We start from the raw sequence: 26,303 nt of genomic DNA, 5'->3' as shown, positions 1-26,303 counted from the left end.
GTAGGAGAAACTTGTAGAGGAGACTGAGAAAGAGAAGCCAAAGAGACAGGAGGAAAGCCAGAGAAAGTGACGGCCTACAAGTCAGAGGAAGAAGAGGGTTCCATGAAGGGTCAAATACTGCAGGGTACTAAATACAATAAACAGTTTATCTTTCAGAATTTACCAGCTCCGAGACGGGAAAGCTTGGTATAAATGTTTCAGTGAGGTAATGAGATGATAAACCAATTGAAATGAGCTGAAGTGAACAGGAGGTGAAGAAAACTGGACAGTAGACACCTTTGTTGGGAGCTTGACTTCAGTGAAGGGAAGGAGAAAAGAAGAGGGAGAGAGTGATAGGTTAGAAGCATGTTGGGTTTTGATACGTTTCATTTTGATGACATGCCTATGGCTGAAGGAAGCATGTCAATACAAAGAAGGAGGTTAAAAAATATAAGTGAGAGAGACTGATGACAAGTGCAGCAGGTTTTCAGAGGAAGTATGTGTGTGGACTAGGGAGTGGGGGGTGGAGGGGCTGGGGGAGAAATAGGTACTAACCAGTCTGCTGGCAGGATTAGCCTTTGACTGTGTGGAGGACTGTTCTCATGTCAGCTCGGGAAGAAAAAGATATAAGTGGATGTGGGTGATTTTGTGGGAAGTGGGCAGGAATACCAAGATATCCTTGCTTGGTGGCCTCTCTGTTCTTCCTTGAGTTCCCAAGAAAGGACTTTTTTTGAGAATGAGGGAGGAAGCGGTATTGGAAGCTGGAGGAGAATGGAGAAGGTTGAAATGGTATTCAAACAAATGGAGAGAGAGTTGAGATAGATAGGATGGATGGAAAGAAAGAAAAAGAAAGAAATAAAGAAAATTGTAAGAAAGAAAGGAAGGGAGGGAGGAAAGAAGGAAGAGAAGGAAAGAAAAGAAAAGAAAAAAGAAAAGAAAAGAAGGAAGAAAGAGAGAAAGAAAGAAAGGAAGGAAAAATTAAAATCCTGAAAAGGATTTTAGGCTGGCTTTGAGAGCACAGCTAAGTCATCTTTGAGAAAGTCAAATTCTGTGGCCTTGAGCAAGCCACCTAAAGTCTCTGTGACTGTTACCTCCTTTCTGGGGTAGGAATTAAGCTTGGTGACATAGTGTTAAGCACCTGTCCCTTTGCCTAACCCTGTACAGGCTTTCTGTCCTCAACTCTTACCTTTGTGCATTGTATGTTCTGGGGTGCAGGAGCCCCAAACCCCTACACTTTAAATATTTATTCACCAATCACTAAAGAATACTTTTGATAGGTGCTTTTGGGATGGGGGTACACTATGTAAACGATGTCTCTGAGGTTCCTGTTCATACGCAGGACGGTTTTCAATAAATTATATTTAATGATGGTGATAATCTGACATGCAGGAAAATCAATAGGGCCTACGCAGAAGGGAGTTTTGGTTAACATTCTGATGCAGTTCAGGAAGTGGAGCCTGTGGAAACATTGCTCTTTGGGGGTAAGCAGATATCTGCTATTTGGGGAACTTTGTGAAATCATAATATATTTAATTTTTATCATGAGCAGAGAAACACAGTTTTACTAGGAGGAAGTATTCCTGTGTTTTTGCATTGGGCTCTTTGGATCCCAGGAACAGAGACTGGCTGGCTCAGGGAAGGAGGCTGGAGGTGCCTGCGGCATTAAGGGGAGGAGCCTCAGGAAGTGCAGAAAGTGGAACCTCGCTGACCTGTCCCTTCTCCATGTGTCTGCTTCTCTATTGCTTTATCCATTTCTCCCTCAGGTGTCAGTGCCTAATTATACCTGTAGACCCACCTCACATTTCTAGGAGAAGGAATCTGGTTTACCTGGCTTATAACCACAGTCTGTGTTGGGACAGAGATTTTCTCTCCAAGTTGTAGAAAGACAATATTGAATATATTAGTAATAACAACAACAACAACAATAACATTTACTGAACATTTGCCATTTGCCCAGCACTGTGCTGTGTTCCGTGTATTATCTGATCAAATTCTTTCAACAACCCTGTGAAACTGGGGTTATCACAGATGAGGAAACTGCATGTGGACATGTTCATAAACTTGCTCAGGGCCACATAGACCTAGGGTTCAAGCCCAGGTCTGCCTGACTGTGGAGCCCATGATGTTAACATCCTGCCCTATCGGTATTTCGGCTGCATTTGTGCCAGATTTCCCCCTTTGGCCAGATCAGCCATGTCGGTTGCTTTAGTACTGGTGGGCCAGGCGGGCTCTGGGGTCGAGATGTTAGTATGGTTAAATGTATTACCTACAAAAACTGTTTTTCTAAGTTGTTTTGTTAATATTTGTCACTTATTTATTAGTTTTACTTATACTGGTGAAAATAAACTCATCTTAAAAAAAGGAAAACTATGGGGAAAATATCTAAAAACTATGAACACTTTATTAACCTGTGCATCTGAGGAAGAATGTTGTGATGAATCTGTTTTAGCAAAGGAGCTACTGGGTCCCTTCTGTGATCATCTGTGTTTTGTGGAATTCTAACTTGAAAATCACTGTCCAGTAAACTGAATGTATTAGCATTCAAACCTTGCTTTTCTGTTAGATATTGTTAATGCAGTGCATTAACAATTAATAATTAATGTGCATTTTGAGAAACATCATATTGTCAATTGATTTCTAGGAGCTGATTTGTATTTTTGTATTGTCTTAGCTTGGCCTGCCATAACAAAATACCATATGCTGGATTGTTTAAACAACAGAAGTTTATTTCTCACAGTTCTAGAGCTGGGGAGTCTGTCATCACGGTGCTGACCAATTCAGTTTCCAGTGAGGGCTCTCTCCCTGGCTTGCAGATGGCCACCCTCTCACTGTGTGCTCACATAGCCTTTCCTTGGTGCATACATGTTGGGGGAAGAGAGAGAGAGGGGTGAGGGATAGGGAAGGAAGGAGGGAGAGACTGAGCATGTGTGTGAAAGAAAGAGAGAAAGAGAGAGAGGCCCCACCTCATGATCAAACCATAATTACCTCCCAAAGGCCCCAGCTCCAAATACTATCGCATTGGAGGTTACAGTTTCAACATATGAATTTGTGGGGGGGGACGTCAAAGGGGGGGGAAGAACACAATTCATTCTGTAGCAGGTATTAATGTGCATTTAAAACTTTTTTTACACAGTACAAGAAGTTGCTTACTGAGGAAGGACAAAAAGTAGGAACCTTTGAGAGATTCGTTTCTGGTTCCATGGCTGGAGCAACTGCACAGACACTTATTTATCCTATGGAGGTAAGTACCATTGTGAAGTCTGATTGCATTAACGGTGTTTGTATTATTATCTATTACTGTGTAACAAGTTATCCCAAGATTAACAGTTTAAAACAACAAGTATATATAATCTCACGGTTTCTGTGGATCAGGAACCTGGGTGTAGCTTAGCTGGGTTCCTCTGGCTCAGGGTTTCTCACAGCCTATAGCAGGGTGTCAGCCAGGGCTGCAGTCACTGCAAGGTTCAACTGGGGATGGATCTGTTTTCAAGCTTATTCACGTGTTTGTTGCCAGGTTTTCCTGGCTGTTGGTTGAAGATATCAGTTCCTTATTGCAGGGTCCTCTCCATAGGATGCTTGAGTATCCTCACAACATGGTAGCTGGTTTTTCCAAATCAGTTGTCAAAGAGAGCACCCAAGATAGAAGCTGCAATCTTTGGTCACATCTGCTCTATTCTGTTGGTCACAAAGACCGCGCCTGGTAGAGTGTGGAAGGGGACTACACATGGTGTGAATACCAGGAGGCAGGGATAGTTGGGGGCCATCTTGGAGGCTGGCTCCCATAGTGTTGATAAGAATTATAGCACCCATTCCTCTCCAAAGAGTTTCTGTACCATAAAGTTCGTAATGGAACCTTAGAATTTGGTGGTAATCCTAACTGGACATCCTTTTATTAGAGCATAGGTTAGCAAACCATGGACCTGTGGACTGTTTTGTACAACCCTTGAGCTAAGGATGGTTTTTATATTTTTACCTTTTTAAGGTGGTTTAAAAACAACAACAACAACAAAAAAGCAATACCAAAGAATATGCAACAGAGACCTGGTATTTCAGTCCTGCAAAGACGAAAATATTTACTTTATAGAAAAAGTTTGCCAACTCCTGCTTTAGAGCAAGAATAATATTGTAGATGTGGATATCTTTATTGATATGACAAAGCGTTTTTCAATAACTGATAAGACTTAAGAAATACTGTTAGTTTTCACCTTTGTGGTATGCATATTAATATAGCTTTCCTTGCAGGCATCTTAATATGATTGTTCATATTACTCCACACACCCCTCAAAAAATATCCTAACTCAATATGTAGGCTTCCTCTTATATCCTCCATCTCAGTTAATAGCATCACCTTCCCTCTTCTCTGCTGGCCCCATCCCAAGTTCCAAGCTAGAAACACTGGGATCATCCTTTACACTACCATTTTCTACACCCTCCATATCTAATACATCACAATTTTGTTAAGATGTCAATAGATTATCTTCTATTTCCTCTGCTACTGCCCTAATTCAGATCATCTTTACAGCAAAAGGGATCTTCTTGGCTCTGGTCTTAGACCCTTAAGAGAGATAATTTGTGAGAGAGAACACATCAACAAACTGGACAGTCATTTGAGTGACAATATATGCTAGATATTTGTTCTTTGTAAAGTTACGTCTTTTGAATTCTGTGATGATAGCATTGATGTGAATAATAATATTCATTATATTCTTTCATAACCAGGTTCTGAAAACCAGGCTGGCTGTAGGCAAAACTGGACAATACTCTGGGATGTTTGATTGTGCCAAGAAGATTTTGAAACATGAAGGCATGGGAGCTTTTTACAAAGGTTACGTTCCCAATTTATTAGGCATCATACCTTATGCAGGTATAGATCTTGCTGTGTATGAGGTGAGTTTGTAGCAATCTTTTGAATCTGAAAATGTAGTTAAATAGTTCTCATTGTTAGAATTTGACTTTATATAGAGAGGTACATATGTACCAGGAAACAGTTTGTGACCAAAAGTAGATTCAAGGGTGTGCTCTTTTATCTTTCTTTTCAAGTTCCTTGAATATGAGACCCCATATGCCTGTGGTCACTTTTGTATTAGATTTCCCTGTTAATTATTTTTATTAATGAAGAGAATACTCTCACATTCAGATATAGTTGTTCACTTCTCTAGCACCATATACACAAATTAAATCAAAATAGATTAAAGACCTAAATGTATGACTGGATACTATAAAATTCCTAGAGGAAAACATAGGCAGAACACTCTTTGACATAAATCACAGCAATATTTTTTTGGACCCGTTTCCGAGAGTAATGGAAATAAAAACAAAAATAAACAGGTGGGACCTAATTAAACTTAAAATCTTTTGCACAACAAAGGAAACCATAAACAAAACAAAAAGACAACCTATGGACTGGGATAAAATATTTGCAAATGATGCTACCAACAAGGGATTAATTTCCAAAATACACAAATAGCTTAATATCAAAAGAACAACCCAATCAAAAAATGGGTAGAAGTCCTAAATAGACATTTCTCCAAAGAAGACATACAGATGGCCAACAGGCACATGAAAAGATGCTCGATATCGCTAACTACTAGAGAAGTGCACATCAAAATTATAATGAGGTATCACCTCACACCAGTCAGAATGGCCATCATTAAAAAGTCTACAAATAATAAATGCTGTGGAGAAAAGGAATAATAATGGTGTGGAGAAAAGGGAACCCTTCTGCACTGTTGGTGGGAATGTAAATTGGCACAGCCACTATGGAGAACAGTAGTGAGGTTCCTTGCCAAATTAAAATAGAACTGCCATATGATCCAGAAATCCCACTCCTGGGCGTATATCCGGAGCAAACTCTAATTTGAAAAGATACATGCACCCCAGTGTTCATAGCAGCACTGTTTGCAATACCTAAGACAGGGAAGTTAACCTAAGTGTCCATCAACAGATGAATAGATAAAGAAGGTGTATTTATACACAATGGAATATTACTCAGCCAGAAAAAAGAATGAAATAATGCTATTTACAGCAACATGGATAGAACTAGAGATTATCATATTATGTGAAAGACAGAAAGACAAATATCGTATGATATCACTTATATGTGGAACCTAAAAAAATGATATAAATGAACTTATTTACAAAACAGAAATAGACTCACAGACATAGAAAACAAACTTATAGTTGCCAGAGGGGATAGTGGGAGTGGGAGGGATAAATTAGGAGTTTGGGGTTAACATATACATACCACTATGTATAAAATAGTTAACAACAAGGACCTACTGTATAGCACAGGGAACTATATTCAATGTCTTGTAATAACCTATAATGGAAAAGAATCTGAAAACAAGAATGTATAACTGAATCACTTTGCTGTATACCTGAAGCTAATAAAACATTGTAAATTCACGGTACTTCAATTAAAAAAAAAGGTTATTACAGATACAGTTGTTAAGCTTAGCAGATGATATTAGGGATTTTTTTGAGGAGAGAAAAATAAGCAAAAATAGCACATTTTCTTTGGTTTGTTAAAATTTAACATTGATAAAACCAAGAGACTGATGTGGGTAGTACAGATTCATTCCTTGTACTTGTCAACCTGAAGAAACCTAGGAGGCAATAATCAAACACAAGGCATTTATTTGGGATCAAAGAATTGCAATTCGGTACACACAGATTTGCGTATCAATCTGAACAGTGTCTGTTAGGGAATAAAAGTCAGGGGTTTTCTGGGGGGTTTTTTGATTGTTTGTTTTTTGTTTTTTTGCGGTACGTGGGCCTCTCACCGTTGTGGCCTCTCCCATTGCAGAGCACAGGCTCCAGAGGCGCAGGCTCAGCGGCCATGGCTCACAGGCCCAGCCGCTCTGCGGCATGTGGGATCGTCCTGGACCAGGGCACGAACCCGTGTCCCCTGCATCGGCAGGCGGACTCTCACCCACTGCGCCACCAGGGAAGCCCAAGTCAGGGGTTTTTAATGGTAAAGAAGGGAGGTTTGCATTACAAAGAATTTTAGTTGGAGCTGAAGGCAGAACCTAGTTGACTAAACATGATTGATTGCTAAGGCTATCATTAGAGGGAGGTAAGAGTTCATTACTGTGACAAGTTGCAGGTGTTCTTGCAGAGTTCTTGGACTATCTGTGGTGTGGCCCAGTTCATACGTTTATGGTTCCACCTGGTGAGACAGGCATAAGGTCCACCTCTTGAGTGGCCTTCCAGCTTCATTTTAAAACCCTTTGACATAAGTGACTCCATCTTATGTCACATATCCCCCTTTTGATCAAGATCATTCTCTAAAAGCATTGCCAATCAACTTACAGATTTGCTTTGTCTCACATTGCTGGGATGGACCTGTCCCAGAAAGTCATGTCCCATGTTGGGGGGGAATTTTTAATTTCCGGTGGTTATTTCAAGGAGTCAGTGGCATAGGGTTAGACCATTGGGCAACAGGGAGGCACAGGAAATGACTCCTAGGAGATTTGGTGGCTTGTGAGGCAGTTGTCCTTGTGGCCTGATTAGCCAAGTTATTTCTTTTGGTTTCATCTGAATTTAATTTTGGATGCCCAGGTACCCTAATGATGGCTAGGACAGATGGAAATTGGATCGATTCCAACAATTTATTGACCCAATTTCCATTCTTAATCTGGCTTCCCCCTGAGGTTAAGAATCCTCTTGGTTTCTAAAGCATGCCAAAGTCATCGGTTACCCTAAAGGCAAAGCGACAATCTGTATAGGTATTCACAGTTCTACCTTCTGCTAGGGTGCAATCTCTAGTTAAACCATGGAGTTCTGCCTGCTGGGCTGAAGTAGCGGTCAGCAGTGGAGCTGCCTCAGTTACTTCAAAGGAGCAGATGATTGCATACCCAGTACAATATTTTCCTTTGCCGTTTTTCAAACAAGAACCATCAGTAAGCCATGAAATCTCAATGTTAGCAACAGGCGTTTCTTGTAAGTCAGCTCTAAGGGTTAATAACTGATCAGTCAGGGTCAGACAGTCATGAGGAGTTTTGTCACTAAGTAAAGGGAGAAGGGTTGCAGGGTTGAAGTTGTAGCGGGAAAGGGTTGTGTGAGAAGTCAGTAATGAAATTTCATGCGGGGTAAGACAGCTTGCAGGAAGGTGTTGAGTGTGATGAGAATTGTGCAAGCCTCCTACCGCATGGGGGAACATAGATGGTGAGTGGAGAGCCCGTAACTATTTCCTCAGTTGATGCTGTAAGGGCTGTTGCTGCTGAAATAGCTCTCATGCTGGAGGAAGGCCTCTGGCTACAGGTCTGATTGTTGAGTGTAATATCCAAGGGGTTGGTGTTGACCTCTGTGCCTTTGAGTAAGCGCTCCTAAGCCATGTCTCTTCTTTCGAACATGAAGTGGAAAAGGGGAAGCTAATAATTAGTATGTCCTAAAGCAGGGGACTGCAGAGTCCACTTTTCAGGTTCTGGAGCCCTAAAGACATTTTCTTCCCACTCTAAAGGATCTGGTCTTTAAGCTTTGAGAGGCTGGGCAACTAAAAAATTAAGTATCCAGTTTCTGTAGTATCCAGTCAGCCCGAAATATCTTTAAAGTTGTCTTTTGGTCTGTGGCTATGGGAAATTTAAGACACTTTGAATCCTATTAGGGTCTTAAAGGAGTCCTTAATCCGAGATCAAGGGCCCTAGGTATATGACCTGTGTTTGAATAAGTTGTAATTTCTCTTTAGAGACCTTTATGACCTTTAGTTGCTAACAGCCTGGGGAGATGGATGCTATCTTGCTCACTTGCCCCGTTGGAAGACAAGCAAAGAAGGTCATCAACCTATTGAAAAGGATGGACTCTTACAGAAAAATGATACCTGCTAAATCTGCTTTTAGGATCTGTAAAAAGTAGGAAGGGCTTTTAGTCTAGACTTGTGGCATGACAGTCCAGATGTATTGTCCTTCCCCCATGAAAGCAAATAAAATTTGACTTTCACAATCCACAGAGATGCTGAAAAAGGTGCTACAGAGGTCAGTTATATTGAAAAATTTATTCTCTGTAGGTATTGCCATTAAAAGGGTATGAGGGTTAAGGGCAACTGGATGATGATTGATAACAATGTTATTTTTTTTATTTTTTTTTTATCTTTTACATCTTTATTGGAGTATAATTGTTTTACAATGGTGTGTTAGTTTCTACTTTATAACAAAGTGAATCAGTTATACATATACGTATGTTCCCATATCTCTTCCCTCTTGCGTCTCCCTCCCTCCCACCCTCCCTATCCCACCCCTCCAGGCGGTCACAAAGCACCGAGCTGATCTCCCTGTGCTATGCGGCTGCTTCCCACTAGCTATCTACCTTACGTTTGGTAGTGTATATATGTCCATGCCTCTCTCTCACTTTGTCACAGCTTAAAATTCCCCCTTCCCATATCCTCAAGTCCATTCTCTAGTAGGTCTGTGTCTTTATTCCTGTCTTACCCATAGGTTCTTCATGACTTTTTTTTTCTTAAATTCCATATATATGTGTTAGCATATGGTATTTGTCTTTCTCTTTCTGATTTACTTCACTCTGTATGACAGACTCTAGGTCTATCCACCTCATTACAAATAGCTCAATTTCGTTTCTTTTTATGGGTGAATAATATTCCATTGTATATATGTGCCACATCTTCTTTATCCATTCATCCCATGATGGACGCTTAGGTTGTTGCCATCTCTGGGCTATTGTAAATAGAGCTGCAATGAACGTTTTGGTACATGACTCTTTTTGAATTATAGTTTTCTCAGGGTATATGCCCAGTAGTGGGATTGCTGGGTCATATGGTAGTCCTATTTTTAGTTTTTTAAGGAACCTCCATACTGTTCTCCACAGTGGCTGTATCAATTTACATTCCCACCAACAGTGCAAGAGGGTTCCCTTTTCTCCACACCCTCTCCAGCATTTATTGTTTCTAGATTTTTTGATGATGCCCATTCTGACTGGTGTGAGATGATATCTCATTGTAGTTTTGATTTGCATTTCTCTAATGATTAATGATTTTGAGTATTCTTTCATGTGTTTGTTGGCAGTCTGTATATCTTCTTTGGAGAAATGTCTATTTAGGTCTTCTGCCCATTTTTGAATTGGGTTGTTTGTTTTTATGTTATTGAGCTGCATGAGCTGCTTATAAATTTTGGAGATTAATCCTTTGTCAGTCACTTCATTTGCAAATATTTTCTCCCACTCTGAGGGCTGTCTTGTGGTCTTGTTTATGGTTTCCTTTGCTGTGCAAAAGCTTTGAAGTTTCATTAGGTCCCATTTGTTTATTTTTGGTTTTATTTCCATTTGTCTAGGAGGTGGGTCAAAAAGGATCTTGCTGTGATTTATGTCATAGAGTGTTCTGCCTATGTTTTGCTCTAAGAGTTTGATAATTTCTGGCCTTACATTTAGGTCTTTAATCCATTTTGAGTTTATTTTTGTGTATGGTGTAAGGGAGTGATCTAATCTCATACTTTTACATGTACCTGTCCAGTTTTCCCAACACCACTTATTGAAGAGGCTGTCCTTTCTCCACTGTACATTCCTGCCTCCTTTATCAAAGATAAGGTGACCATAAGTGCGTGGGTTTATCTCTGGGCTTTCTATCCTGTTCCATTGATATAGCTTTCTGTTTTTGTGCCAGTACCATACTGTCTTGATTACTGTAGCTTTGTAGTATAGTCTGAAGTCAGGGAGCCTGATTCCTCCAGCTCCGTTTTTCGTTCTCAAGATTGCTTTGGCTATTCGGGGTCTTTTGTGTTTCCCCACAAATTGTGAGATTTTTTGTTCTAGTTCTGTGAAAAATGCCAGTGGTAGTTTGATAGGGATTGCATTGAATCTGTAGATTGCTTTGGGTAGTAGAGTCATTTTCACAATGTTGATTCTTCCAATGCAAGAACATGGTATATCTCTCCATCTATTGGTATCATCTTTAATTTCTTTCATCAGTGTCTTATAATTCTCTGCATACAGGTCTTTTGTCTCCTTAGGTAGGTTTATTCCTAGGTATTTTATTCTTTTTGTTGCGATGGTAAATGGGAGTGTTTTCTTGATTTCACTTTCAGATTTTTCATCCTTAGTGTATAGGAATGCCAGAGATTTCTGTACATTAATTCTGTATCCTGCTGTTTTACCAAATTCATTGATTAGCTCTAGTAGTTTTCTGGTAGCATCTTTAGGATTCTCTATATATAGTATCATGTCATCTGCAAATGGTGACAGCTTTCCTTCTTCTTTTCCGATTTGGATTCCTTTTATTTCCTTTTCTTCTCTGGTTGCTGTGGCTAAAACTTCCAAAACTATGTTGAATAAGAGTGGTGAGAGTGGGCAACCTTGTCTTCTTCCTGATCTTAGTGGAAATGGTTTCAGTTTTTCACCATTGAGGACGATGTTGGCTGTGGGTTTGTCATATATGGCCTTTATTATGTTGAGGAAAGTTCCCTCTATGCCTACTTTCTGGACAGTTTTTATCATAAATGGGTGTTGAATTTTGTCAAAAGCTTTCTCTGCATCTATTGAGATGATCATATGGTTTTCCTCCTTCAGTTTGTTAATATGGTGTATCATGTTGATTGATTTGCGTATATTGAAGAATCCTTGCATTCCTGGGATAAACCCCACTTGATCATGGTGTATAATCCTTTTAATGTGCTGTTGGATTCTGTTTGCTAGTATTTTGTTGTGGATTTTTGCATCTATGTTCATCAGTGATATTGGCCTGTAGTTTTCTTTCTTTGTGACATCCCTGTCTGGTTTTGGTATCAGGGTGATGGTGGCCTCGTAGAACGAGTTTGGGAGTGTTCCTCCCTCTGCTATATTTTGGAAGAGTTTGAGAAGGATAGGTGTTAGCTCTTCTCTAAATGTTTGATAGAATTCGCGTGTGAAGCCATCTGGTCCTGGGCTTTTGTTTGTTGGAAGATTTTTAATCACAGTTTCAATTTCAGTGCTTGTGATTGGTCTGTTCATATTTTCTATTTCTTCCTGAATCAGTCTTGGCAGGTTGTGCATTTCTAAGAATCTGTCCATTTCTTCCAGGTTGTCCATTTTATTGGCATAGAGTTGCTTGTAGTAATCTCTCATGATCTTTTGTATTTCTGCAGTGTCAGTTGTTACTTCTCCTTTATCATTTCTAATTCTATTGATTTGAGTCTTCTCCCTTTTTTTCTTGATGAGTCTGGCTAATGGTTTATCAATTTTGTTTATCTTCTCAAAGAACCAGCTTTTAGTTTTATTGATCTTTGCTCTCGTTTCCTTCATTTCTTTTTCATTTATTTCTGATCTGATTTTTATGATTTCTTTCCTTCTGCTAACTTTGGGGTTTTTTTGTTCTTCTTTCTCTAATTGCTTTAGGTGCAAGGTTAGGTTGTTTATTTGAGATGTTTCCTGTTTCTTAAGGTAAGATTGTATTGCTATAAACTTCCCCCTTAGAACTGCTTTTGCTGCATCCCATAGGTTTTGGGTCGTTGTGTCTCCATTGTCATTTGTTTCTAGGTATTTTTTGATTCCGTCTTTGATTTCTTCAGTGATCACTTCATTATTAAGTAGTGTATTGTTTTGCCTCCATGTGTTTGTATTTTTTACAGACCTTTTCCTGTAATTGGTATCTAGTCTCATAGCCTTGTGGTCAGAAAAGATACTTGATACAATTTCAATTTTCTTAAATTTACCAAGGCTTGATTTGTGACCCAAGATATGATCTATCCTGGAGAATGTTCCATGAGCACTTGAGAAAAATGTGTATTCTGTTGGTTTTGAATGGAATGTCCTATAAATATCAATTAAGTCCCTCTCGTTTAATGTATCATTTAAAGCTTGTGTTTCCTTATTTATTTTCATTTTGGATGATATGTCCATTGGTGAAAGTGGGGTGTTAAAATCTCTTACTATGAATGTGTTACTGTCGATTTCCCCTTTTATGGCTGTTAGTATTTGCCTTATGTATTGAGGTGCTCCTATGTTGGGTGCATAAGTATTTACAATTGTTATATCTTCTTCTTGGATCGATCCCTTGATCATTATATAGTGTCCTTCTTTGTTTCTTCTAATAGTCTTTATTTTAAAGTCTATTTTGCCTGATATGAGAATTGCTACTCCTGCTTTCTTTTGGTTTCCATTTGCATGGAGTATCTTTTTTCATCCCCTTACTTTCAGTCTGTATGTGTCTTTAGGTCTGAAGTGGGTCTCTTGTAGACAGCATATATATGGGTCTTGTTTTTGTATCCATTCAGCCAATCTGTGTCTTTAGGTGGGAGCATTTAGTCCATTTGCATTTAAGGTAATTTTTGATATGTATGTTGCTATTCCCATTTTCTTAATTGTTTTGGGTTTGTTATTGTAGGTCTTTTCCTTCTCTTGTGTTTCTTGCCTAGAGAAGATCCTTTAGCAGTTGTTGTAAAGCTGTTTTGGTGGTGCTGAACTCTCTCAGCTTTTGCTTGTCTGAAAAGGTTTTAATTTCTCCATCAAATCTGAATGAGATCCTTGCTGGGTAGAGTGATCTGGGTAGCAGGTTTTTCTCCTTCATCACTTTAAATATGTCCTGCCAGTCCCTTCTGGCTTGCAGAATTTCTGCTGAAAGATCAGCTGTTAACCTTGTGGGGATTCCCTTGTGTGTTATTTGTTGTTTTTCCCTTGCTGCTTTTAATATGCTTTCTTTGTATTTAATTTTTGACAGTTTGATTAATATGTGTCTTGGTGCGTTTCTCCTTGGATTTATCCTGTATGGGACTCTCTATGCTTCCTGGACTTGATTAAGTATTTCCTTTCCCATATTAGGGAATTTTTCAACTATAATCTCTTCCAGTGTGTTCTCAGTCCCTTTCTTTTTCTCTTCTTCTTCTGGAACCCCTATAATTCGAATGTTGGTGTGTTTAATGTTGTCCCAGAGGTCTCTGAGACTGTCCTCAGTTCTTTTCATTCTTTTTTCTTTATTCTGCTCTGCAGTAGTTATTTCCACTATTTCATCTTCCAGGTCACTTATCCATTCTTCTGCCTCAGTTATTCTGCTATTGATCCCATCTAGAGTATTTTTAATTTCATTTATTGTGTTGTTCATCATTGTTTGTTTCATCTTTAGTTCTTCTAGGTCCTTGTTAAATGTTTCTTCCATTTTGTCTATTCTGTTTCCAAGCTTTTGGATTATTTTTACTATCATTATTCTGAATTATTTTTCAGGTAGACTGCCTATTTCCTCTTCATTTGTTAGGTCTGGTGCATTTTTATCTTGCTCCTTCATCTGCTGTGTTATTTTCTGTCTTCTCCTTTTGCTTAACTTACTGTGTTTGGGGTCTCCTTTTTGCAGGCTGCAGGTTCGTAGTATCCATTGTTTTTGGTGTCTGTCCCCAGTGGCTAAGGTTGGTTCAGTAGGTTGTGTAGGCTTCCTGGTGGAGGGGACTAGTGCCTATGTTCTGGTGGATGAGGCTGGATCTTGTCTTTCTGGTGGGCAGGTCCATGTCTGGTGGTGTGTTTTGGGGTGTCTGTGGACTTCTTATGATTTTAGGCAGCCTCTCTGCTAATGGGTGGGGTTGTGTTCCTGTCTTGCTAGTTGTTTGTCATAGGATGTCCAGCACTGTTGCTTGCTGGTCGTTGTGTGAAGCTGGGTGCTGGTGTTGAGATGGAGATCTCTGGGAGATTTTCGCCATTTGATATTATGTGCAGCTGGGAGGCCTCTTGTGGACCAGTGTCCTGAAGTTGGCTCTCCCACCTCAGAGGCACAGCACTGACTCCTGGCTGCAGCACAAAGAGCCTTTCATCCACGTGGCTCAGAATAAAAGGGATAAAAAGTAGAAAGAAAGAATTAGTAGAAGTAGAAAGAAAGAAAGAAAGATAGAAAAGAAATAAATAAAGGAGGGAGGGAGGAAGGAAGGAAGGAGGGAAGGAAGGAAAAAAGAAAGAAAGAAGATAAAGTAAAATAAAATAAGATAAAATATAATAAAGTTATTAAAGTAAAAAAATAATTATTAAGACAAAAAAAAAAGAAAAGGGACGGATAGAACCGTAGGACAAATGGTGGAAGCAAAGCTATACAGACAAAATCTCACACAGAAGCATACACATACACACTCACAAAAAAGGAAAAGGGGAGAAAATCATAAATCTTGCTCTAAAAGTCCACCTCCTCAATTTGGGATGATTCATTGTCTAAAGGAGGGAAGTAAGGAAAGAAAGAAAGAAGGAAGATAAAGTAAAATAAAATTATTAAATAAAAAAGTAATTATTAAGAAAAAATTAAAAAAAGAAAAAAAACACGGACGGATAGAACCGTAGGACAAATGGTGGAAGCAAAGCTATACAGACAAAATCTCACACAGAAGCATAAACATACACATTCACAAAAAGAGGAAAAGGGAAAAATTAATAAATCTTGCTCTCAAAGTCCACCTCCTTAATTTGGGATGATTCGTTGTCTATTCATGTATTCCACAGATGCAGGGTACATCAAGTTGATTGTGGAGCTTTAATCTGCTGCTTCGAGAGATTTCCCTTTCTCTTCTTTGTTCGCACAGCTCCCGAGACTCAGCTTTGGATTTGGCCCCGCCTCTGCGTGTAGGTTGCCGGAGGGCGTCTGTTCTTGTCTCAGACAGGACGGGATTAAAGGAGCCGCTGATTGGGGGCTCTGGCTCCCTCAGGCCGTGGGGGAGGGAGAGGCACTGTGTGCGGGGCGGGCCTGCGGCGGCAGAGGCCAGCGTGATGTTGCACCAGCCGGAGGCGTGCCGTGCATTCTCCCGGGGAAGTTGTCCCTGGATCCCGGGACCCTGGCAGTGGCGGGCTGCACAGGCTCCCCGGAAGAGGGGTGTGGATAGTGACCTGTGCTCACACAAGGCTTCTTGGTGGCGGCAGCAGCAGCCTTAGCGTCTCATGCCCGTCTCGGGTCCGCGCTGTTAGCCGTGGCTCGCGCCTGTCTCTGGAATTCCTTTAAGCAGCGCTCTTAATCCCCTCTCCTCGTGCACCAGGAAACAGGGAAGAAAAAGTCTCTTGCCTGTTCGGCAGGTCCAGACTTTTCCCCGGACTCCCTCCCGGGCAGCCGTGGTGCACTAACCCCCTGCAGGTTGTGTTCACGCCGCGAACCCCAGTCCTCTCCCGGCGCTCTGACCGAAGCCCGAGCCTCAACTCCCAGCCCCACCCGCCCCAGCGGGTGAGCAGACAAGCCTCTCCGGCTGGTGAGTGCCGGTCGGCACCGATCCTCTGTGCGGGAATCTCTCTGCTTTGCCCTCCACACCCCTGTTGCTGTGCTCTCCTCCGCGGCCCTGAAGCTTCCCCTTCTGCCACCCGCAGTCTCCACCCGCGAAGGGGCTTCCTAGTGTGTGGAAACCTTTCCTCCTTCACAGCTCCCTCTCACTGGTGCAGGTCCCATCCCTATCCTTTTGTCTCTGTTTATTCTTTTTTCTTTTGCCCTACCCAGGTACGTGGGGGGTTTCTTACCTTTTGGGAGGTCTGCGGTCTTCTGCCAGCGTTCAGTAGGTGTTCTGTAGGAGTTGTTCCACGTGTAGATGTATTTCTGGTGTATCTGTGGGGAGGAAGGTGATCTCCGCGTCTTACTCTTCCGCCATCTTCCCGGAAGCCATGCGACAATGTTATTAATAGCCCTCAAATCTTGGACAAATCTCCATCCTCTTTTGTGGAGGTTCTTAATGAGGAGAATGGGTGTATTACAGAGACTAGTGTAGGGGACTATGAGGTGTTGTGTTTTGTATTCCTCTATGATTGGTTTAATTCCTGCTAAGGTCTCAAGATTTAAAGAATATTGTTTAATGTTAGGAAGAGGCTGACTGCGGTCAATTTGAATTTTAATTGAGGGAGCCAAATGAAGCTGCCCAACGTGGGTTGTGGATTTTGCCGAGTCTCTCAGGGACGTTCTTGAGTTTTAAGTCTATGTTACCTTCCAAGCTTGTCTTAAGGGCAAAAACTGCTGATAGGGTTGAGGAGCTTGGAATGCCATCAGTTGTTGAGGGGTTGAATTAATTTCAAGGGTACTTTCACCTCTTGGGACAAAGGGATACAAGTATTGATCTCTCTTCAAGTCTCTGCTTTCAGTTCCTTTGGGTGTATACCTATCAGTATACAGAATTGCTGGGTCATATGGTAATTCTGTGTTGAGCTTTTTGAGGAACAAACTGTTTTCTATAGAAGCTGCACCATTTTTCATTCCCGCTAACAGTGCGTTTTCATTCATCCTTGTTAATATTTGTTAGTTTCTGGGTTTTGTTTTTTGATAGTGCCCATCCTAACAGGTGTGAGACAATATCTTATTGTGCTTTTGACTTGCATTTCTCTGATAAGTGATGTTGAGCATCTTTTCATATGCTTGTTGTCCATTTATTTATCTTCTTTGGAGAAATGTCTATTCAAGTCCTTTGCCCATTTTTTAATTAGGTTATTTTTTATTGTTTAATTGTAGGAGTTATTTATATCTTTTGGATATTAAATCCTTATCAGATATATGGTTTACAAATATATTCTCCCATTCCGTAGGTCACCTTTTCACTCTATTGGTTGTTTTCTTTGCTTCACAGAAGTTTTTAAGGTGATGAAATCCATTTGTCTATTTTTGCTTTTTTGCCTGTGCTTTTGGGATCATATCCAAGAAATTGTTGCCAAAGCCAAGGTCCTAAAACTTTTATCCTGTGTTTTCTCCTAGGAATTTTATAGTATTAGGTCTTATGTTTCAGCCCTGGATTTATTTTGAGTTAGTTTTTTGTATATATTGTAAGATGAGGATCCAACTTCATTCTTTTGCCTGTGGGTATCCAGTTTTCCCAGCACCATTTTTGTTTATTAATTTTTGGCCCCACTGCACAGCATGTGGGATCTTAGTTCCCTGACCAGGGATCGAACCCGTGCCCCCTGCAGTGGAAGCACAGAGTCTTAACCACTGGACTGCCAGGGAAGTACCCCCAGCACCATTTGTTGAAGAGATTATCCTTTGCCCAATGTGGGGTCTTGTCACCTCTGTTGAAGATCATGCGCCCATGTATTCAAGAATTTATTTCTGAGCTCTCTATTTTGTTCCATTATTCGATGTATCTGTCTTTATGCTAGCACCACATTATCTTGATTGCTGTTGCTTTGTAATATACATTGAAATCAGGAAGTGTGAGGTCTCCAACTTTGTTCTTTTTCAAGGTTATTTTGGTTAGGTAGGGTCCCTTAAGATTCTATTTGAATTTTTTTTCTATTTCTTCAAACAATGTCATTGAAATTTGAATAGGGATTACATTGAATTTGCGGTTTGCTTTGGGTAGTGTATTAGTATGTTTGGGCTACCATAACAAAATACCAGAGACTGGGAGGGTTAAACAAAAGAAATTTACTTTTTCACAGTTCTGGAGGCTAGAAGTCCAAGATCAGGGTTCTGGCTGATTTGGTTTGAGGTGAGGCTCTCTTACTGGCTTGCAGACAGCTCCCTTCTTGCTATGTTCCCAGAGGGAGAGGGAGAGAGAGTTGAGTGAATGAATTCTCTGTTATTTCTTCCTATAAAGACACTAATCCTATTGGATCAGGACCCCACTGTTATGACCTTGATGTTGCCAGAGAACCTTCATAAGGTGATAGAATTTTGAGAATATCTATAAATTGAGGGGTACAAAGCCAATAAAGAGGGGGAGACAAAAATAAATAAAATGAATAAGTAAGAAAAATATAGTGAGATCTGAGAGGCAAGGAATGATAATGGATCCTAGAATGTAGAAGAAAATGATTATGGGACACACAGAGAGGACTTACAGGATCATGTATATTTTATAGGATTTTAAATTAATTGTTTTAAAAGTGCATTTTCCTACCTCCCCCCCCATTCTGGTGTTAATAGTGTAAATAGTTGCTTAGTTTCTAGTGAATCACTTTTCTTTTCTCATGTTTGTAGTTCAGACATGGTTGTCTTTAGCCTTATTGACTTTTTCTTGTCATGTTACAGTACTAAATGGACCTTAAATAAGACACTTAAATATAATCTTTGTTTTCAAATTTATAGAGATTTTCTTGTTATATAATTGTAAGGTCCAAGTATGCAGTTACATTTTATCTTAAAATATTTAAACTAGTATATAATTTCCCCCACATATTAGCATATATTTTAATACTTCAGATATTTTTTATTTAAAAAGTAGATTATACATTTCTCTCAATTAATTGCCTTCTAATGGAAACACAAAGACCTAGGATAATAGGGAAGAAGCATAGCCTGAGGATCCATATACTTGATTCAGCACCCTTGTTTAGAAAACCCCACTGAGACTAATTTTCCTCATTTCTAAAATCAGAAGAATAGCTCCACCTCAGAGCTCTTGTAGAAGGGCTGAATGAAATAACATATGTGTAAAGTACAAAATTAGATGCAGTTTGTAGTATTATATTATTTTCATCGATAAGCACCGTAGGAAATGTTTAGATCCTAGGCTGGTGTGCTGTTGATCTTCACATTTAGTTAGAAGAAGATGAGCACCCAGTCACACCTCTCATGTTTTGAATCCCCTGTGGCTTCCCCACCTCTCTACAGAGCTGCTGCTTCCTACAGTGGCTGTGCCGCCCAATCTTGCAGAAATGTGTCCTGTCTCATAAGGATGAGAGTAGCTGTGAGAACATTCATGTTGAGTGAAAGCAGTTGTAAAGTTAGTTGTTTATTATTTTTCTTCTTTTCTGTTTCTCTGGCAGCTCTTGAAGTCCCATTGGCTAGATAATTTTGCCAAAGACTCTGTAAACCCTGGAGTCGTGGTGCTGCTGGGATGTGGTGCCTTATCCAGCACCTGTGGTCAGCTGGCCAGCTACCCCTTGGCTTTGGTGAGAACACGCATGCAGGCTCAAGGTGAGTTTTGGATAAAAGGATGACACTGATAAAGTAGTGCATCAGTAACGTGCTTTTGGAACTTCAGGTTCCACTGAGACAGCAGAGTGTGGTTTTAAGAGAGTATTTCTCAACGTTTTTGCATTATTGCCTCCTTAAGGAAGCTTTTTAGAAATTCTTTTCCAAATCAGTTCCTCTTCATGAAATTTTAATACCACGGATACTCTGTGCATATATTGTATGTATATCTGTGGTTTATGCACAGAGTAAGATTTTCATGCTCCCGTTGAGAGTGCATGTTTTAAGAGTACAGTTGGCCCTTCATATTCGTGGGCTCTGCATTCATGGATTCAACCAACTGTCGATCGAAAATATTCAGCAAAAAGACTCCCAAACTCCAGAAAGTTCCAAAAAGTAAAACTTGCATTTGCCATGCAGTCCACTCTTTACATTTGTATTTACAGATCATCTACATTGGAAGTACTGGTTAATTAATGATTGACTGCTTGGTTGGGGGAGGGAGGTTGGTACTCGGAAGAGAGATTGGGGTCTCAATGCTCAGGGAGTACTGTTTAAAGAAATGGTAGTGGGTGAGATTGGCCAGGGATAAAGCAGAAAGTGAAAGAAAGGCACAGAATGAATACTACTTTAGCATAGCAATAAAAACCAGCAAATCATAAGAAAAGAGAATACTGAATCAGACGGCAGGAGAGCCAGGAGGGCGCTGTGTAATCAAAGTCCAGGAGACAGTGTCACAGTGGGGAGGAATCACAGTTCAGAAGTTGTAGGTTCCATAATAACAAACAACTCCAGCCACCATTTACTGAGAATTTGACAGATGCCAACTGCTTTACATATGTTGCTACTGATTCTTTCAGTGCTGTGCAGTTTTCATTCCATTTACAGAAGAGAAAGACCATCAGCTTTCAGCTCTCTCACTTGGCTAGCTAAGTGTGTTGAGACAAGTTTCTCTATCTTTCTAAACCTCCGATTTCTTACTTATTAAATGGGTATAATAACACTTACCTTAGAGGATTGGTATATAAAGTAACTAACTCAATATCTAACACAGAGTAATCACTCATATTTGTTATAATCAAGGCATTCACTGTTAGGTGCCATACAGGGAGAATTATTTCTTGGGCCCCTTGGAATAAATTTTATCCTTTTATTCTGTTCTTTCTAGAAAATCATTCAATTGCATAGTCATAATAAAACATGCATGAATATTAAATTAGCCTGGTTTATTTTTTAATTTTCTAGCCATGGTAGAAGGAACCGCACAGCTGAACATGGTTGGGCTCTTTCGACGAATAATTTCTAAGGAAGGAATACCAGGACTTTACAGAGGCATCACCCCAAACTTTATGAAGGTGCTTCCTGCTGTAGGCATCAGTTATGTGGTTTATGAAAATATGAGACAAACTTTAGGAGTAACTCAGAAGTGATATGCTGAATTTTTTGCTTTAGCATAGTTATTGAAACTTTCAACCATCTCCAGAGTGACCTTTTCTCCTAGAGCTGCAACAAGTCCATGGCAAAAAGAAGCTGGATTTTTTTTTCACAAAAGGGAAGAGCAAATCATTGGTAACTTCAAACATTTGGACTCAATTTTATACATTCAGAAATGCTAAAAATCATTGTCTTGATAAGCTCATACAGTCTTGAAAAGGCAATAAAATTATATTTTTTCTTATTAGTCCTTTCTACAAATCTCTGCCTGGAATCCTAAATCTGAAAAAATGTACTTGCTGAACTAAATTTGCTTTGTGTGAATTATAAATCTTTGATCTTTATTTTGGTTGGTTCAAGTTTATGCCAGTTCCTTTATACTTAAATATCTTTTTCTTAAAAACAAAATGGTTGGAAAACCTAGAAACTTAAATTATTTATATATTTTGAATGTCTTCATAAACTACTTAAAATTTCCTTGTAGGACCATTCATGGAGAATCATTGCATGAAAACATAATCTTACAGCAGCCAAATAGGTATAAGGTCTATAATCTTTTTTTAAGCTGAATAAGAATGAACATAAGCGGCAGAACTTCAAGGCATGTGAATACCCTGGTCCACTTATAAGATTTTTGTGTAAGGAAGAGTGATAAAATAATATTTATTTCAGTGTGCACTTCTCCATTTGTCTTGTACTGTTATTTGGTTCCCAGGATGACACACTGATTGTCAGTATATTACTGTTAAATTATCAACACAAGGCAACTTATTTGAAAAATTCTGTTTATTGTCATTGCTTTGAAAAGCACCAGGAAACAAAACCCTTTTACTTGTATCAGTTTCTGAAGAGCATCTCTCTTCTCTTTGTCCTTTGTTTCCTACTTGAGTCAGACTTCCATTTTAATCAGGAAGGCTTCTGGGGACCATTCTTGGTTATCTGAAATTTCTTAATTACATGAAGTAGGTTGATCATGGGTGAATGGCGTTCTCACTTCCCCCTCACTTTTAATTTATTTGACCCTGCAATTCTCAATTTGGGCAGCACAAAGCTAGGAGAATAGTATATATTAATAGTAGTATATATTAATTTTATATATTTGGTACTATGAATGAAAGGCCCAACTTACAAACATGTACATTCATATTTTCTCTTTCCCCCAGCTTAGAAACACATTATGATATAGAAAATTTGATTTATAATATTGATAGCATGTTTTTATTTTACTGAAGCCATTTTTTTTAATCAACTATCTTTTCTGATTTGTGTGATTAGGACTTAGAAAAATATTTATTAATTGAAGTTATTCTTATCATTTTTCAATTTAGTTCTTTTTTTTAAATATCTTTATTGGAGTATATTGGCTTTACAATGGTGTGTTAGTTTCTGTTTTATAACAAAGTTAATCAGCTATACATATATCCCCATATTCAATTGAGTTCTTAAACTCAAGTTTTATTTCTAGTAATTTGTTATAAATTGCCAACATTTTAATGGAAATGTAGTGACATAATAGACATTTACTTTATTTGAAACTACCTCTCATATTTTCCGAACCAGAGAGAAATGTTGGACTTGTGTTTGTGAAACATATCCTAACATATAGTTTTCATTATGTTAATTATACCTGATAAATGTCTCAGTGTTTTTATAATACATATGATAAGAATGGGACTCTTATCTTCAGGGTGTTTGTACTTCTGAATAATACATAAATGACAATATTAAGGAACATGATTAGCTCTTTTTTCACTTGAAAAATTATGAAATGAGTAAAATTTCAGCTACTGAAAAATATTCATTGTTCATTATGAATTTAAATTGTTTGCTCTTTAACATTTGTAAGGAATGAATGTGATTTATCTGTGTATCTTGTATCTTTTGGAAAGAGCCTGGAGTTGAAGATAGTTTATTTCTGGCATTACTGCATATTTACTTTCTGTTTATATTAAAATGTTTTTGAAATGTCTTGTTTCCTCATTTAAAAAAAATAGTGTAACTAAGGCAAAAAAAAATGGCTGTGTCTTGCAGTTTATATCTTTGGCAGCAGTTTGAATAGTCTATAGAATTACTGAATAAGACTCACTGTAGTCTTTCCAAATATTTTGGCCTTTTCTGAACAGCTATAACAGTTATTACCTCTGTCATATATTTTGGTATAAGATGATGTTTTTCGTGATGTCCAGATTCCACATTCACCATTTAGGGTGATACCCCCGGGACTCATAGTGCCAAAGAGAGTCCAAAGTCACGGGGCTCCTTGGCACATCTTGGTGGAGTAGCAGTTTGTCTTGAAGTTGTGGGAAACAAAAGCTAAGTAAGTTTACTGGTAAGTAATTAAAACAATTTTATAATGCAGATTTTACACCTATAAAGATTATAAAATTTGATTAAAAAAAATAAAACAAGACTGCAAAGAAATTCTGCTTTCCAACTTGAATGCTACCCGGCCTCCAGGAAAAACGTATTTGCCCTCCTTGGCTCTCAGGGACCCTTTATTAGAAAAATGTCGCCAATTTGTTTCTTACACGTTTGTCTTGTATCCCCATCCAGAGCGTAAGCTTCACGTGAACAGGCATTGCATTTTATACTATTTTGGTTTTTGAGCTTTACATCAGGTCACATGTATAAAAGTATAGCATAGGTTCCCTATGCCCAAATAAGAATTTTCCCAGCTCTTTTGTTCTCATGGAATTTCTTTGTTTTGAGAAGAGCACCAAACGAGTAATGATATGTGTGAAGAGGAGCAACAAATAACCCTCCTTTTCCTCCTTTGCCATATTCCCTGCTTGGGAGAAACACAGAGCAGACTGAGCTCATCAAATCGCTCTCCGGGAGAGCATGCCCTGCAAAATTCCATCTGCCCTTCTGCTTCCATGTAGGACAGAGCTGTGCAAAGGTCCAAGCTGCCTGGGCCTGGACCTGGACCTGCTGCAGCCCTCTGACCACAGTGCAATTGAAGACACCTGTTCACAGCCTTCTGGTTTTTTTGTTTTTTGCTTGTTTTGTTTGTTTGCAAATTGGACTCCACAAGCCTATACTCAGATGCTCGGCCATAGCCACTGCAGCGTTGTTTGTTGTGAAAGCAGAAGTGCCCCAAGCCTGGGCCACTTGGCATTTATTCTGTAAACATTCACTTGCTCATTGGTTCTTTCAGTGAGAATTTATTAAACACCTACTGTGTGTCAGATACTTTTAGGGGCTGAGGACACAGCCTTGAACAGGACTCCATACTTTTCCTAATGGAGATTATCTAGTGGAGACAGACAACAAACGAAGTAAGTAAAATATGTAATAGGTCAGATGGTGATTAAGTGTAGAAGGCAATGCTGGGGCCGAGGTGGCAATTTTAGGCAGAGAAGACCTTGCTGAGAAGGTGCTGTTTGAATAAAGGGCTGAAGAGGGCACGGGAATAGGCCACACTGGTGTCTGGGAAGGACCTGGACCTGCTGCAGGCACTGGTGTCTGGGAAGGGCATTCTAGGCAGAGGGAATGCAGGTAAAGGCCGTGGGAGGAGGGAACATCGGGGAGGTCAGTGTGCCTGGAGTGGGGTGAGCAAAAAAGAAGGTATTAGGCGATGAAGCCACAGAGAGCTGGAGGGAGGCCTGTCTGCTGAGCACTTCCGGTACTGCAATAGCCACAGTTCCTTGGTAATGTTTCCTAACCAAGATTCAGATGTCTCTCCTCTGGGGGTGGGAGTCTCATTATTGGAAACATCACTGGAAAACCTTGCAGTTTCTGTAACTGTCGTGTCCATCACACACAATGGTTTTCCCTGAAACTGCTGTCCCAACATGATGGCATGTGTATAGGCTACTCTTTGCCTTTCCTTCTCTGGGAAGGGTTTTAATTTTTAAAAAGACAAATTAACTTAGAGACCTTAAAATCTTTCTAGACATTTTCCTAAGAATTAGAGAACTTGAATCTTAGCAAACCAACAAAGCTGTCATTGTGCTCACTTCCTTCTCTGGCCACCTTGTAACTGCCCAGGATTTATTTGTTTATAATTTATACAAATTGTACAATATTGAAAACAATCCTTTTATTTTTTGTTAGTTGATATTGTCTTGCTTTGAATTTACTTCCACCAAGTCAAGATAATAGTAACTGAAGAAGTGATTTGTATTTTGTTACTTTTAAAAGAGGGCCAGGGATTTTAAAGCATTATGAATTACTCTTTCAAACCTAACCTTATCGCAGATCCGTGGTATTTGCTAATCAGGTGTGTTTTCCAAGAGTTTACACTCATCTTTTTACACACCATTCTACAATACAGTCACAACCATGGGTTCAGGATGAATTAGCTTAAATTCCAGAACCTGTAATCAATGTCAGCCACAGATATGCATCACTCAACCCCCAGGGGAGGTCTCCACATGAATCTTAGTGTGCCAACTGGGATGTGCAAAACATGTGACATTTCTGAATTTTCTTTAAATTAGCTTAAATCCAGCTGGAAGCTGCTATACCACTCAGTGTTGTGCAAGTGACCTGGGATCTTGGCCCCTATGGACACTGGTCATGGTCTACCATGACCAGTTGCTGCTAAGGGGCCCTTTGTTGCAGCCTGTGTGGTCCCTTGGACCCCATGGCTGTGCTATGCTTGGCATGGGGGTAGTTGGTAAGACATGGGGCATCTGTACCTGGGGTCTGGCCTTTCCATTCTGCAAGGGTTAGGAGTTGAATGTGAATCTCTCCATATCTTAGGATCCACCAACCTATGTCTCCTTTCCAGGCCCTGGGTTTGTCCCTTTTCCTTTTTGCTCCTAAAGGCACCCATCTGCTCATCCCCTGGGACTCCTGGCATCCTCTCTGCAGGTAACTTAGATGCTTGCAAAAGACAGAAGAGCCTCTGATTGAAAGTGACTTCTGTTTTCCACTTTTAAACATCACTGAGGGAAGGAGATATTAAAGCCCTGCCTCCTTGTCTGAAATGAAATGAAAGGGAACATATAAGGGGAATAAATACAAATTAGTCTTTCACTCAGTTATCTTGCTGTTGGCTCTCAAAAACACCTCCTGCCCCTTGTACTCTGTGTCTCAGGAATGAGCATTATTGTGCCGCAGAGTGGTGGGCTCTGCTCACGTGAAACAACACATCATTCAGCCTACTGAACCTCTAAATCCCCAG

The 26,303-nt window shown here is 39.6% G+C and overlaps 1 protein-coding gene across 2 annotated transcripts in view; it reads left to right on the top strand.

Annotated features, from left to right (window-relative positions):
* SLC25A24 (solute carrier family 25 member 24) overlaps positions 1 to 23,137 on the top strand; it is a 51,081-nt gene extending 27,944 nt beyond the window's left edge. For both annotated transcript variants that reach the window (XM_027096326.1, XM_027096327.1), the window contains exons 7-10: positions 3,113 to 3,220; positions 4,699 to 4,866; positions 19,591 to 19,741; positions 20,984 to 23,137. In XM_027096326.1, coding sequence (XP_026952127.1) covers positions 3,113 to 3,220; positions 4,699 to 4,866; positions 19,591 to 19,741; positions 20,984 to 21,168 — 612 coding nt within the window. In that variant the 3' untranslated portion in view covers positions 21,169 to 23,137. The remainder of the gene's footprint in view (positions 1 to 3,112; positions 3,221 to 4,698; positions 4,867 to 19,590; positions 19,742 to 20,983) is intronic.
* Positions 23,138 to 26,303: the final 3,166 nt, after the last annotated feature.

This window comes from Aethalodelphis obliquidens, unplaced genomic scaffold, assembly GCF_003676395.1.
Source record: "Aethalodelphis obliquidens isolate GAN/ISIS:26980383/991018 unplaced genomic scaffold, ASM367639v1 scaffold100, whole genome shotgun sequence".
Classification (NCBI taxonomy): Eukaryota; Metazoa; Chordata; class Mammalia; order Artiodactyla; family Delphinidae; genus Aethalodelphis; species Aethalodelphis obliquidens.
The sequence above is the reverse complement of the archived record's forward strand: the minus strand, read 5'-3'. Positions and strand labels throughout refer to the sequence as shown.